General features: G+C 33.9%; 1 protein-coding gene across 1 annotated transcript in view; it reads left to right on the top strand.

Annotated features, from left to right (window-relative positions):
- The window catches only part of DGKB (diacylglycerol kinase beta), a 363209-nt gene extending 347299 nt beyond the window's left edge, over positions 1-15910 (top strand). The window contains 3 exon segments of the mRNA XM_037387123.1: positions 2290-2410; positions 4301-4361; positions 14363-15910. Coding sequence (XP_037243020.1) covers positions 2290-2410; positions 4301-4361; positions 14363-14470 — 290 coding nt within the window. The 3' untranslated portion in view covers positions 14471-15910.
- Positions 15911-16132: the final 222 nt, after the last annotated feature.

The raw sequence follows: 16132 nt of genomic DNA, 5'->3' as shown, positions 1-16132 counted from the left end.
CATAAGGTCAAATATATTAGCAAAGGCAAGAGCGTGAACTAACCCTAAACTAATAATTGCATGTTACGTTTGCTTTAGCTTACTGCTTCTGAAGCAAGTTTATGTCTAATTTAAGTTTGATTCTAAAAATATTCATATTTTGCCTAAAATAACCCCAACTTGGGAATATGCCACTGCAAATGCAAAGTTTTTGAAGTCTGTGAAGGCTTCGCTTTTTTGGTAGATAAGAGTATTGTTCAGTTCCATCTTTCAATACTTAACATACCACATTTTTTTTAGATGTGTGGTATAGATCAAAGGGCAGGATTTGGCCCTTAGTTACCTGCTGTTACTGGCACTAATCTCTCAGCTATTGAAGAATGATGCATCAAATTTATATCACTGCAGATGTCAGTATTCTGAATCTTGCATATGTTGCCTGAGCTGTCAGTAATAAAAATCTGTTCTTAATTATTCTTGCCTTTAAAAAATAATAATTTTCTAATAACCCAGTGAATAGGAATTTGATGTTTTCTTTAGCTGGAAACATTTTAATGATTTAGTACATCTATAAAGGTCTGTGTGCTTTTATAATATAATAACTTTTGCAAATGAGTATGACTTTCTCATTGAAATCCTTGGGGCTATCAAGAAAAGCAGAATTTGTTTAAATCTGAGTTAAGTTTAAAAGTGGGTAACTTAAGGAAAACATTTCAGGAGAAAAACAATTCAGCAGAAAGCCAGACCTACAAAATTGGGTTTACATGTGTTACAAGGATGCAAACTATAAAAATGCATAGCTAAAATTAATCATATCATATATTTTTAACCTTTGTCCATCTTATTTTTTTTTCCTTAACAGGAATGAATAGAGTTTATTTTTACTTCATTAATATTATATGGAACCGATCTTACTGTGATGAGAAAATGAAAATAACAAAGAATAGTAAGAAATATAAGAAGATAAACAAAGGCTTTGGATTGTATCAGGTTTTCTGGTTGGAAGCAGAATAATCCAAACCACAAATCCTATTTACTTTTAATACTTAAAACCACCACACACACACCCCCCCATCACAGTACTTCTTTCAGTTAATTACCTTCACTGAAAGCCCAGAGAAGTGAGCAGAAGAGACTCTCTTTGAAACTTTGGTCTGGCCTCATAGATATGATAATTAGCATTAAATTCTACCTTCATTAAAGGTTGAAGGGTTTAAAATGTACAAAGAGTAATGCAGTCTCCTTTGTTTGATGTGATGATAGACTAACATTTTGGCTCATTGCTGTGCTTCACTGAATAACGTACCTTTTGGAAACATGGATATTAACAGCCATTCTATAAAATACATCTACAGCTAAAAAAAAAGTTTCTTTTTCTTGTCCATTTGGTCTTGGCAACATGTATTTAAACAGGAGAATATAAGACATTTCATATAAAACACCTTAGCTGATTCTGGATATTTCATTACCTTGCTTGTTTGCTTCTCAAACCCGACTGCTACATTACTGTTTAGGTTTCTGGTTGTATCTCTGTTTACATCTGAGATTCTAGATAAAATTTGTCTTTGCTCCTTGAAGTCAAGCATGCTAACATTTATTTTGCCAGGCACATTATTTATTTAAATATTTTTTTAAGTTTTATGCCAAAATGATATGTAGTGAAAAAGCAGTGTGAAAAAAACATATGTATCTGGGTGTAAACAAGCACTACAAAGTTTAGGAAAGCTAGATCAATAGCTGCTGATATAAGGTATGTTTTTGCCCTTTTTGCATTGAAACTGTGCACTAATTGAGCCAAAATCCAATGCAAAAAATAATATGTGGTCTCATAATTAAGGATACAATAATGCATGCGCGCAAAGGCTGAATACCTGTCATCTTGAAAGTGTTGTATAGAAGAGAATCCAATACAGTCTGGACCACTGACTTTTCTTCTTTAATGGACAATGGACAGCATAAATTTCTAACCTGCAAACATCTCATCCTATGAGTGTCAGGTAACCTAAATGAAGGAGCCTGTCCTATTTTCTCATGTAATAAGATTATTTGTTCAATATTTATGTGTTAAAATAAACCATGGATATTGTTGTTGTATTTTAGAATCATTTTTTGTCAGGATATTTCAGAATGTTGTGACAACAGACCCACATGTGTCCAACCTTAAAGCTACAATCACTTTTGGGGAATCATTTTTGCCAGTTCTGGTCTCCACATCTTTTATTATCAGCTGATCTGACAATTCCTGCTAATCAGGATGACCACTGTCAAATTACTGTCTAGATAAAATGTGGCTTATTTCAACTTTCGCAGATCTAAGTGACCAGCTTATGGAAGTGGTTGGTCTGGAAGGAGCCATGGAAATGGGACAGATATACACAGGTCTGAAAAGTGCTGGAAGACGGCTTGCTCAGTGCTCATCTGTTGTCATCAGGTATCACCAGCTTTAATTTGCACTGCATTGCTGTAGTGAAACAGTAAAGTTTTATATATCATCAGTTCACTTTCTTTAGTAGTTTAATAGTCATAATTACTGTACTTATTTCTTGTGAAAGTATCATTTTTGTATGTGAAATATATCTGTGCCATCTATATTTTTATGCCCATACATCTTCATTCCTTTAAGTGTGTCAAAAAACTAGGAAAAGTGTATTTACATTCAGTCTTCACATATTGTATTCAACTGTCATTTCATCCTATGAAAAAATGTTGTCAAGCAGTTGGAGCAGGAGGAGTAAAGCATGAATATCTTGGGGTTTATTATTGACGTACACTCCGTGCAGTTTTGAGCAAAAGGTCATTTAACATTACTTTGACACATTTTAACCCATTTACAATGCATACCTCACCAGGGAATAGTAGCATGTAATTAGTATTTGTAAAGCGCTTTTTTGATCTGTAGAAGTCAAAGTGCTCTGGTTTTAATTTATTTGTTATTTACTGAACACTGACAAGTCACTATTATTAAATATGTCGGCATGTGTAAGCCACTAATGGTGGAGCACCCTAATTTAGTTGTGCTTGTCATTGCTATGCTAAAAGTGACCAGAACATTCAGAATAGCGGAAACTTGGATTAGGACTCAAGAAGAAAATAAGTATTCTAACTTTTGGATTAGATAAGGACTGGAAAAGGTAGAGATGGTCAGCTCTTCCTCAGGAAGAATTTCTCATGAAGAATTTTCCAAAATTTTAATAAAATTATAAGCCCCAAAAGCCTAAAATTAGTATAGAACAAAGAGCAGCAATAAAAGCAGGATTTGCCAAAGTGCCTGGCATATTTTTGAGACTATCTTCAAGGACTGAGTGATGTTGACTTCAAAAGTACTTTCTCATGTAGATAAGGAAGAGAAAAAAGTTCACAGAATTATTACAACTTCTCTGGATACCAAGAGATATTTTTTCTAATCCCACATCAGCAGGACCACAACCGCAAAAGATTCAGAACCCTTCCAAACCTATAAAGTGAGAGTTCATTGAACATTACAGCCATAGATGACAGTTGGTTGTTTTCAAATAATGTCCGAGCCAGAATTTCCATTGACCAGTATCAGTGCTCGGTTGACTCATTTTTCCATTATTAGATTTATTCACCCTATGTTATTTCTAACAGTCTTGTATGGAAACTATTATAATGCAGAAATATAAGGTTGGAAAAGACCCCAAAAGATCATCCTTTTTTTCTTCTTTTCTTTTTCATTTGTCTATACTGTTCTTAATGTGGTATCTGAAACTAGACAGGGAACACCAGCTATAGGTTTATGTTAAAATCAGTGCCCCTTTACTAACAATTTAAATTTATAACATGGTAAAGACTCTGAATATAGTATAACTGTCATGTTATGTGACTACTCTGTCTAACCTAGAGTTAAACACAAGTGCAAAAACATATTTTATGCTTCTAAGAAATTGTTACGATAGAGCTAAAATTTATTTATTTCCTTTAGAATTGTCAGTCTAAGTTATAAAATATAGCAGAGGTTGCTTTGTCTCTTCAGTTAATACGGTTTATTCCTGAAGTTCTTGCGTAATTCATTCTTTATTTCACAAATTACAAACTATTCTCCCTTGAGAGAGCAGTGTATTACTTGCATGATGTGTGAACGTTTGCAATGTTTTTGCTTTGTGTGTTGAAAATCAAACTGAGTCTACTAAGTGACTAGGTTACTTTTGTAAGCATGTTTGGTTGTACTGGAGATTACGTAGAAGCTTAGGGATAAATCAGGCTTATATTTGTGTGCCATCACATATATGCCTCCTTAATAAATATATTTATCAATGTTGTCCATTTACTGTTTCTTATACTATGAAATATATCCCTTCAGGACCAGCAAGTCTCTGCCTATGCAGATAGATGGGGAACCTTGGATGCAAACTCCTTGCATGGTAAGGGTACTGTTATCTCTGGGAAGAAGGCTCAGCAAAAAAAAAAAGAAAAAAAGATTAGGAACCTTTTATCAATGAGTAAAAAAAATTACAGTAGACAGAAAAATAAACTGATTTATTTACTTCCACTTCTTTTTTAGTGATAGAAAGAGAATCTTTTGGTTTAAAAGACAACCACTGTCATCAGCATTAACTCAATTTACTTAAGAACATTTTCACATAGTTACTATATAGTTCAACACTCGCTGCATTTTCAGTTTATTGTGCTGTTTTTTCCCAAAGGTTAGGATGGAATAAAAAAACATTTATTTCAAAAATTTGTAAAAGACACAAAGGGTGCAGTCCCAGCATCCCTTTATCCAATGTGATCACTTATTTATGATGTTTTATAAGATTTCTTGTCAGTATTGCGGAGGAAAAGCCAATGTTGGTTTTGATGCTGAAATGTATAAAGTAACTAATTATTATGTAAAAATTTAGGAAGATTTTCCATTGTGCTTTTGAGAGTTCATATCAAGGAGGTTTTATTTAAAGCTCAAGTCTTGACTGCTGATTGAATTATACAGTGGAATTAATATTTCAAAAATCCTTACAGTTTAAAGGAGAAATGAAGGAAATTACATAGTCTTTTGTTTCAGTGCCCACACATATGAAGTGAGAGCAGGCAAACAGCAATTAGGATAGGATAGGCTAGGCTAGGCTAGGATAGGATAGGGAGGAGCTTGCTCAGAGGAGGTTCTTTGTGTAATTGTTTACAGGCAAGACAAGAAAGGTATATCTCTAAGAACTCTCAATTTTCATCTCTCTCTGAGCATTTGGAGAAGACGTTGAAGAAATTTAAGCTCCTTATTGTAGAGTTTAGTCTTAGTGACATGTTTTAATAGACAATTTTACTAATTTTGTTTCCATAAAGAAGACCTGTGTTTTTAAGTAGGTGAATAGCTGTAGCCTTTCAGCTTGTAAGTGTGACCAAACAGTAATGTGACAAGGAAAAAAATCCTACTACAGATGGGAGTAATTCTCCAAACCAGGATACTGGATCACTTTCATGAGCTTTATGTCTGTAGTAGAATTAAAAGCTATACAAAAAAGTAAAAGGGAGCACTTTTAGTAAGGTGCTAACAGGTGTGGCAGCTGATAATGCATGGGTAAGGATGACAGAAAAGGGTTATGATAGTTCATGTTTACTAGATACATCATGGATTACAGCTGAACAGCAGGGAGAGTGCCTGAACTCTAATTCTCTATAGTAAGCGTTTACATGCTGCAGTGACAGGAGAACCATGTGAACACACACTGTGTGAAGGCAGAACAGTGGGAATTTTATGAGATTTATTCCAGGAAACCTTTTGGAGTTAAGAGATATCATTATCTTTACCTCTTCTACAGTGATGGCTCAGCGCAGAGGAACAGTACTGAACTCAGCAGTTAGTTGTTCAAGAAAAAGATGTAATTTTTCAGTTGCCAAATTACAGAAGAGAACTTATGGAAGGATGCTGGCAATAACATGTGCTTCTTTTGTCTTGATTGCTTGCTCTGTGCAAAATCCCTGCTATCTGATTGATAATGTTAGCAGAAGCTGCCTGCACAATTGAGGGAAAATCTGGAAAAAGAGACAGTTCTTACATTTAAATTACTGCCTTGAGGAAACAGTAAATTATTACTGATAATTACTGCTGTCCAGTTTAAGTACCATTTTAAAGGAGATAGAAATTGTATATAATTCTCTGAGGAACCCATCCTTTCTACTATGCCATTGTTAAGAGTATATACTTTGTATTATATAAGAAAACCATACTGTTGAATATATTTATTTCTTCTGAGAAGAAAATACATGAACTATTTGTCTATACTACTGCACCTCTATGAAATTAGATATAGAATTATTATTTTATGTTGTATTATTCATTTTTCATGATTTTTTTTTCTTCTTTGCTATGGACCTTAATGTATTTCTTGCAATTGCTCCTTGCAATATTGTACATGTTTTTTCCTTTGTAAAATGTAGAAAACAGATTGGGATACATGTATGGTCCAACCTCTTCCCTCCCCACCAGTTCTAACTACTCTAGAGGTTTTTTTCTCTGAAGTCCTCTGCAAAGTAGCTAGGAATTCCTCCTGAGACAATGACGAAGGTGGCCATTAACTTTTCTCTCAACAGAAGTTTAAGATTTGGTTTCTGAGTGTGTGCTTCACAGGGGTCTTTGAAAGCCAAAGTGGTTTTGATCATGTAAGTATTGGGATGATATCTCAGTGATGTGTATCCAAAAGCAGAGTCTGAAAGAAACCCATAAAATCTAAATAAAATCTTTTGTGTATCCAGCTATGTAGCCAGTTACTTGAACCTGCAAGAGCTCAAATTCCAGAAAAAGAAGTATGAGAAAGCCAAAGTAAGAATCATGAGGTTTTGTCTTCTTTAGAGACAAAACTGTGGTTTTCTCCCAGAATTACTTGAAAGCAAATGATTATTGACCAGTTTTCAAATGGACAAAGGTGTGATGATCAGATAAAGAAATTAATTAGTTTAGTTTCTTAGGAAACATGAGAGTTTTCCTTTTTTTTCTCCTCTTAGGCAATTTCTTTCCCTAGCTTTTACATGGAATGAAACCTATATAAAGATGCTGGCACTCTTCTACCATGCACTGAGACAAGAGGGGACATTCACATGCTACCTCTTGTTAGGTAGGACACGTTGTAGGATACTGAGAGAAGGCACTAATTAGTTTACTACCTATATTGTTTCAGGGACAGAAGCTACTGTCGTGCTTTGATATATCATCTCACTAGTTCTAGGGGAAAGACCCCTGCACTTTGTTCTATTGCACAGATTATGTACATCAGTTAGACAGAGCAGCTGAGCCTCAGGATTTTGGTTCTTCAGTATTACAGCCAGAAAGCTATTCTTGAAATAAGACTGCTGTCTCTCCTTTTCCAACCGTCCTTTAGAAAGTTGAAATAACATGTTATATTTGGTATGGTAATCTCAGAAGCTTCAGTGTATTTTGAGTTGAGTAGTTTTAGGGACTGACCTATAAATATTACAGAGGCTAAGTGAGAAAGAAATACATAGTCAGCAGGTATTGAATCAACCCTTGCCCAAGGTCAAGTGGTAAAGCTCAGAAGTCCTTTTTTCTTTCTGCTTCAGATTTTTATACAAATAAGAGTATTTTTCAAATTATTTTTAAAGAAATCAAATTCAACCTGATCAAAAATTTGCTATTCCATTATGCATATTAAGGAAAACAAGTTCTGTGTCAAATCCCTGTTACATATAGGATGAAGACTACACATGCAGGCTAGGAAAATTATTTCCTGTTGAAGGAATCAACAAGTTTATCTTTGCTAATTCTCTTTTCTGACTGTAAGAAGTTTCATGCAAATAGCATGAGTTGCTGACAACTGTTCCTTCTCATACATATAAAGACCATATTCTCCCAAAATGACAGTGTGGGCTCTGAGAAAATATTGTAGGATACAATAGATAATGCAGTCACTCCCCAGAAGCTGTGATCTGTGATTTTTTAATTCCTGTGATCAGTTTGAGTACTGAATAAATTGTGTACTACTTTTAGCGTCTTTTATGATTTTCTATTACTCATGTACCTAGCATCCCTAGACAAGAGCAGGAATGCCTTCCTGTAGGTTCCATGCATACTTAAAAATGTGAGTGGCTGGGTTTAAAAATCTGTCATCCAGAATCATTCAGTATGTTGAACACATGCAGACTGCAGTGTCGGGCAAAGTCACTCTGCTCTAGTATAATAAGATACAGAATCTGAGCATCAAGTTGTATTCTTTTCACTGTTTTTATAGAGGAGTGTTTAGGAAAAGGAAAGATGATAATGTTATGTTAAACATCTTGTCTGATTAGCTGAAGAGGAAATTCTATCAGAGCTCTCCCAGACAAACATAGCAACATGAAAGATATCTATCGTTTCACCTGATCTCCAAACAGGTCATTAATAGTAATGAAACTTCAAAGACTCTCAAGTTAATTCAATAAACTTCTAGCTTTAGCCATCAGGATTTTATTTTATTAAAAAAAAAAAAAAGTCATCTTTCAATTTAGCTACATAAATTATTAGCGTTGTTTTGAAAAAAATCCATAAAAACATTCCATCTTAATTAGAAATAACTGCATTTTCAGTTCTTTCAACTATTCCTGACTTGCTTAGCGTCATATCTAGGTGTCAGGCTGCTAACATTAGATTAAAAGTAAAAGACAGAAATGTCTGTAGAAAGTGCAAGAACATTTCCAAAATGAAGGAACGAAAATGAAAATCCATAGTCAGAGCTGACCCTAATGGATTACAAGAAACACAGTTTCACAGACATCTGAAACACAGAATATTTTTGAATTATTTACTGATAAGAAAATTTGTAATAAGCCATTTAATAATTAAACTCAAAATAATATTTCAAAATATTATAATTTGAATGCAACTTAAAAATAAGTTTGAAATGAATGCTTTCTCTCTGGCTTTTCTTTTCATCTCCAGAGATATGATGAGCCTGAGCACAGAGGTTTCATTGAAGTCCTACCTGCGTAGTTAAATCCAGAGAGAAACAAGAACTAAAACCAAACCAAAACAAAAAAGTTTTTACTAATAAATGCTATACAGCAGAGATGGGTGAGAAAACTAAAAGAGAGTCACAGATTTGCCTTTATGTAGAACCATTGGCTCCACAGACTGCATGAAGAAGCTGCAGCTGTATTCTAGACTATGTAAAATATCTTCTTTCCGTGTTGTTTTATAATGGGAGAATTTAAAATTTTGTGTCTGCTTCTTTAGAGCAAAGCTCAACTTGGACCTAGATATGGTGGCTGATTTTCATAGAACATTAGACAATTATTACATAATTAACCCATAAATTGAAGTCAATTACTAGGAAGTTTTTGGTGTTACACTAAAATGCTGCATTTTTTCCCCCTTTTGAGTAACAATGTGGATACATTTCTGTTTCAAGGTCAGAATGATTTAATGAGTTTCTAACACATTATTTTGCAGCTGAGCATTTTTTTTTCATGCTCACAGGTACACTGCACGTTAATTAGTTTTGTTTACCTATGCATATTTTTCCGTAATTTCACAAGAGTAGTTTTTGTAATTGACAAAGCAATTTACTGCATGTGTGCTTTCTGCACCTCAGACAAATACTCTAACATGTAATGCACCTTTCTTTCCAGATTGTTAAGAAAAGAATTAGTTGTGACTAATTGCCAATTAATTTGCAGTGGTTTTAGGGAAGAAGGGGGAAAAACAATTGCATCCACTAATTAAAATTTAAAATACTCCAAAGTGTCATCTTTAGGTGTCTGTGGAATGCATAATTTCCATTTTAGTTCTGCACTGGATCTGTAACAACCCTGAGCTTGACAGCTCTATTAATTTAAAACCTCAGTGATACCTATTAGTACAAAACAGGAAAAAAATGCCATTAATCATTTATTTTAATTTTGCAGCTCTGTCATTTTCTCTGTATGTTTAAAAATTATGATGACACTGTAATGTTTTCCAATCTACCTGTGTGAAGGGGAAACGGATCATACTACTTAGGAGAGAGACTAGAGTATATTATTAGAGCTTAATTAATGCCAAACTGATTAGATTTGATTGCACTTTGCACAATAATATTGTTAAGAAATTTATTTAAAAGATGTGTTGCATAACGCTGTACGTAAAACAACTAAGTCTAGAACTGAAGAGATTTTAACCAAAATGCCACATAACACATGTCACACGCTAATTTTGTTTAGCATTGCCTACATTCTATAGGTCTTATTCATATCATGATACCCAATGCAGCTTTTGATCACCTTCAGGAAGATAAAGGTACTTGGTACTCCTGTGATATGTAGTTGTTGCATCCTTTCATTTCCTGTAAGGGGAGCAGCATATAGACATCTAGACTGTGGGAAAACCCTCATACTCTCAAAACTACCAACATCCAAACCCTGAAGACAGCATGGAAAAAAGTGACCATAACCTAACAGATCCAACTTTATAAGTTTTTTCTATCAGTTTTGTTCCTCTGTCCTTAAAATATTTTTTAACATTAATTGAAATATTATAAACACAGGTGATTACCTCTGTTTCCAGTTTTCTATTGTCATTTAACATTGTAGTTAATACCTGTATTTATAGTACCAAGTTCTGTGTTAAAAATAAATATTTAGGCATTCTGTGAAGTCAGGAACAAGGAGGTAACCAGCACATATGGTAGAAAAAGGAACATGAAAGCAAAACTGACTGAAAGATGTAGTTATCACACTAAAATTATTGGGTTTCAGTGCATTTCATTTAGCGGATGCATTGCATTAGTGTGGCTTCAAGGCATATTTTGAAACTCTGACCTGCTCCTGAAACAAATAAATGTCTGTTTTATGCATTTATAAATAACTTTAGTATCACAAATTCAGTCTCCTTTATCAGAAAATTTGCTATCAACAAATAGGGAGCAATTAAAATATCTTCTTTTAAGAATTATGCTCTTTTTTAATTAGATCTGGTGCTCTTTCCCATGAATACATCACTGGACACATTTTCTAATACTGGAAAGGTGACTTTGAAATTGCAAATGCAGTATATTTCTACTAAACCTATTTATTACATATACCGGCCCTTTAAATTTCTGTGATCATGAACTCATAGAATAAAATCTTGCTCCAGTGAGTAAATGAGAGTTTTGCCATTGGCTTCAACAGTTTAAGTTTAGCCTGCAATGTTGAGTATCAGGCTTACAACAAAAATCTATGGAATCTTAGCAATTCACATGGTTATTTAGTTTCCCCTTAAATAGAATTTTGTTATTTCCTCATTTTGCCTATTTTTAAATATAAATGTATGCCAAATAAGCCAAATAGAAGGGTTTTTTCCCCAGCAGAACTTCAGGCACTCCTCTAATTTAGGTTTTAAATGTCATCCATATTTTCTGTAAGATATTATATATTTTCAATTAAACTGATAAGTGATCTCAGAAATTATTTTCCAGAATTCCATAGCAATTTGCATGAATATGTTTGTCAGGGTATCATCAGTTTCTAAAAATACGTGTGGATAGGGTTTGAACTTTCAGAATTTTTCTCTGAGCAATGTCTTCTTTTCGTGTGTTTTGTAAATCACAGATTCACCTAGGAAAAATGAGAATCAAAAAAATAATATGTTTTATTTAAAGCTTTTGTGATTGTGCTTCTACTAAAAATCCCCATAAGGTTGCTTGTCACATTGAAAGAGAAACTGAATGGTAAAAGTTACTCTTTAGACACTCCATGTACATGCACACAGGATCTATATACAGCCATAAGTATCATTTTTTTACCGAACTAAAATCTGGTTGCTTGGAATTAAAGGTTTTTATCTTGTTTGGGTTTTGGGGGTTTCTTTTGTCTATTTCAGTCTGCCATACAGCACTTTCAGTGTTCAGTCCTACTTTGACCAACAGCATTATTTCTCTTTTTGACACCCTTAGTGCTGCTTCCCATCTCAAAGCGTGTACTGTCACTTGTCACCCAGATTCACAGCACCAGTTCTGGCAGTGCTGCCAGTGTGAAGACAGAAGCAGAAGTGAGAGTCCAGGGCAGAAATGCAGTGCCTGAAAGTCTAGGGAAAGACAAAATTAGCCTATTTCAGGCAAAGTAGTGCAATAGTCCAGCATGTATGATAAACATTCTGATTTTTTTATCACCCAAAGATAAGATGTTTTAATGTGGGTTGGGTTTTTTTCAGTAGGAAAACAAGGAATGAATGGTTATCATTGTTAACCAATGCAGTGTTAACATACACTACTATGTACAAGTAAAAAAAAATATTTTATTTTTACACTTTATTTTTGTATTTTCAGAATGTAAAATACATTTTACACCACTGGAATCATGCCAATTTATAATAGTTGGAAATATGTCTTGGAGAAATGCATATAGGACTCCATCCCCATGCACATGAGTGTTTAATCATGTTCAGGCATCTTAGCTGATCTCAGCTGATAGGATGCAACATACTGAAGAGGTCATGGTCTCAAAAACAGATGGCTCAAGCCAAAAAAGAACATTAAAAATTATAAACATTTTCTCAATATGTAGTTGCACTCATCCTCGGCAGCACTGAACAACCCCAATCCAACATGCACAATCTGTATGGGGTCTCAGCATTACCTCACCTCTTCATACTAAAGCCATTTTTTGAGCCTTGTTCTTTTATTCACTTTAAGATGGAACTACTATGATTTACTTCTGAAAGGAAACTCTGAGCCCATTCCTACTGCCACATCATGGCCTGGTCTTGCAATAAGCTGAACCCTTAAAACTGACAAAAAATTCACTCACAGCAGTTGCAGATTGCTTCATGTATTGATCCTTAGGATCGGGTTGATGTCATCACTATTCCTGAGCCCCAGGATATGTCTTATGAAGCATGTGAAAGTTGCAAAAACCCTTGAGGCGATTTTCCAGGGCCAGATCATCAGCTGATACAAAGTGACATCAATGGAATAATGCCAATTTACCCCAGCTACAGATTTGGTTTCCTAAGTGATGCCTGAAGCAGAACTTCTTGTGAGAAAATATGTTGATGCCAATCTTTGAAAGAGAGAGTTATTATCCCTGTGGAATTCATCTAGGTGTCCAAAAAACCCCCATATGTTAAATGTTATACTAATGAGGAATGTTGACAAAAAGAGGTCATGTATGAAATTTGAGACTAATGAACTAAGGTGGCATGGAAATGAGCATTTGAAGAGTAAAGTGAAGGCTCTAATAGAGTTAAACGCACCCACTCATTCTGTTGAGATTTTTATGTTGCTGTCTCCTTATATTGTAAAGTAAATTTCCACCCCAAGAAATCTCCTGATCTATATTTTAATGAGCCTTTCCACGTGACATACATTTTTTGTTTCATTACTATTAGTGAATGACAAGTGAAGGATATTCATTTTAACTTGAAAATGTCAGGTATGCACTTTAAGAGATATATTTTTCCAGTTTTTAATGAGGTGGTGTTTCTTTTTTGAAAGAAATACCCATCTCTGATGTGGGTACTATGCAGGTGACAACTGATATTTAATAAGTGATGGTTCTTGTATTAGTCGTAGTTCACTAAAGAAAATGTCTCGGATTGCTTTTGAAAAACTCTTAGCGTCACTAGCCCAAAGGCAAGATGTGACCTTTTTATTACATAATGAGAATCATTTATTATCTTACAATGTATCTTAAAGTCACAGACAAAATGCCACTTTGATAATTGCTTTCAATTAGCTTTGAGCATAGCATACATTCATAAAATGTCTTCTCTAATTTAGACTTGAATTAGAGAAAATTGCAGACATAATCTACTTTAAGGTTGTCTCATTTAAGGTGATTCGTACTTTGATATGAAAGAAATCAAAACGGGTGGCTTTACAGCAGTCTTACAAAGTGTTTTAAATAGTCTTCAATATTCGAGTATATTCACAATTAATTAACAAATTAGAATGCTAGTTAATCTTTTTTGACTTTTTTTTGTGTATTAACTTTTGACTTTCGTTCATAATAGTTATTTTTAAATTAAGCAGTGTCCTGTGTTAAAAGAAAAGTACAGCTTGATTAGGTGTATAAAGCACACAAAGACATAGTTTATATTCTAATAGGCAACAGTTTAGTCTGTCAGTATGTGTGTCCTTTCCAACTTTTAAATTCTTATATATCTTGTAGATATGTAAAATATTTAACAGCAAGCAAGAAATCCCACACTCAAAAAGTAAGATCACATATTGGCATGTATTTTATTGCATATGATTTTAAATATTGCTTTAGTGTATAATTTAAAGTATTTGTGGAAGCAATGATTACACATAGATTGGTTTACTGCAATGTAATATCATTCATAAAAAATACAGGTATTTTCCTTTCATCTTTGATGAAATGAAGGAGGTTTGGTAGTCGCATACAACAATAATTCAGGCATCTTAGATGCTTGGAATTGAACTAGTTCAATGGATAATTCTGTTTTTCTTCTTTCTTCCCCCAGATAAAAATTACTCACAAGAACCAAGCCCCCATGTTGATGGGACCTCCTCCAAAAACCGGTCTTTTCTCTTCTATCATCAAAAGAACAAGGAATCACAGCAAGGAATAAGCCTATGTAGTTTAGTTTTTAGAAAACCAATTAGCTTTGTTGGGCTTTGGAATATTTATGCTGGAAATCTTTCAAGAATTTTAGAATATCTTCTACTTGCAAAATCATGGATTTTGGTTTAAGAGTCTCCATAACTGAGCTAATGTAAAACTATGCTACTAGAAAAAAAATATTGTCACAGTTTTGTAGGCATTTTTGCATGATGAAAGCAGATTTTACATAAAGTGATACAGCATATTTTTTGTTGCATGCGTTACCATTTACTACTCTGTGGGCTAATTCTGCCATGGAATATGGGAAAAGAATGCCATGGGTTATTTGATTTTCTCACTTTTCCATTTCAGTTTTTTCTACTACAATGATCATATGTCACAGGTTCAATAGTATCTCTTGAATCAAACATCTTCACATCAATAGACAATTAAACTGGTTTCAGAGTAAAGTTTATTACAGGTCTTATTCACCTGTACTTTTACTTTATCATTTATTTCTACCCTGAGAATATTTTTATTCAGTTAAACATTAAAATCTTATCTCTTATTCTGATAACTCCTATGTATGCGAGTAACTGTACCTGCTGAAAACATTTAATAATGTGTGCAGTGTTTAAATGATCGTGATTACTCTTGTGTAAGTTTTTGCAGGATCTGAAGTCAATGCAAAACTTTTGAGCAAAAACCATATGGCTAAGGAGATCATGCTAAAAGTGAAGATAATAATAATTGCAAAACTAGCCATCAGTGTTGTTTGTTGCAACACTAGAATTATTTTAATGAGCAATACATCTCTGTAACATGGCAAACTTTAAATCATTCTGCATATTGACCGATAGCATAGTGCGTATGCACACAAATAACCAAAGCTCATGCCTAATAAAGTGCATTTTCCACCAAAGATTTAGTGAAGGATGCTTCAGAGAAATGGGTTAATGCATAATTAATCAAGCTCACTGGAGTAGACTCACTGTCGAAAATTTACAGTTCTTTTCATTACTTTGGCAATGTCCAGACAAATGCTGGGGTAGGAAAAAGCATTAAATTAATTCCAGGTAAATGCTTACTTTCCATTTGTTTTATAAGTTGATAGACATAGAAACGTACTCTAAATATTAAGACATAGACACATACTCTAAATATCGGAAATCTGAACATATTCAATTTTATTTATTATAAATTAGTATTTATAAATGTATGCCATCTATAGTTTACTCATGTTCTAAATTAATCTCTTAAGAAAAGGATAAACTGTTATTTGTTCCCCTTTTGTAGTCTGTTGTCTGGAATCTTGTTATCAATTTTGGGGAGGCAGTTGCTCAGGTTTTTACTTTCTTAGCCCTCTGAGAGACTTTAGCCCTCTGAGAGACTTCCTAACAGCTTAGAAATCATAATACAGGGATTTGTCTGAGGTTTGCACAGCACTGTCTAATGTTGAAGGGAAGTCCAAGAAAAGCAACATTTTCAGTCTTGCATATAAACAGTCTCAATAAAAACTTTTTATGCAGTCTTAACATTGTTCTTTGTTCAGTGAGCTGCTTCTCAGCTCTGCATGACTTAATTTCTCAGATTTCATCAAAAGACCCAAACAAGTAAAAGAAGAAACTTTGCTTGAAATGCATGATATCCCATTTTTATCTAGACTTTAAAATGTTAATGATTTATTAAA

Source organism: Falco rusticolus, chromosome 4, assembly GCF_015220075.1.
Source record: "Falco rusticolus isolate bFalRus1 chromosome 4, bFalRus1.pri, whole genome shotgun sequence".
Classification (NCBI taxonomy): Eukaryota; Metazoa; Chordata; class Aves; order Falconiformes; family Falconidae; genus Falco; species Falco rusticolus.
This window is presented reverse-complemented; position numbering and strand designations above follow the sequence as displayed.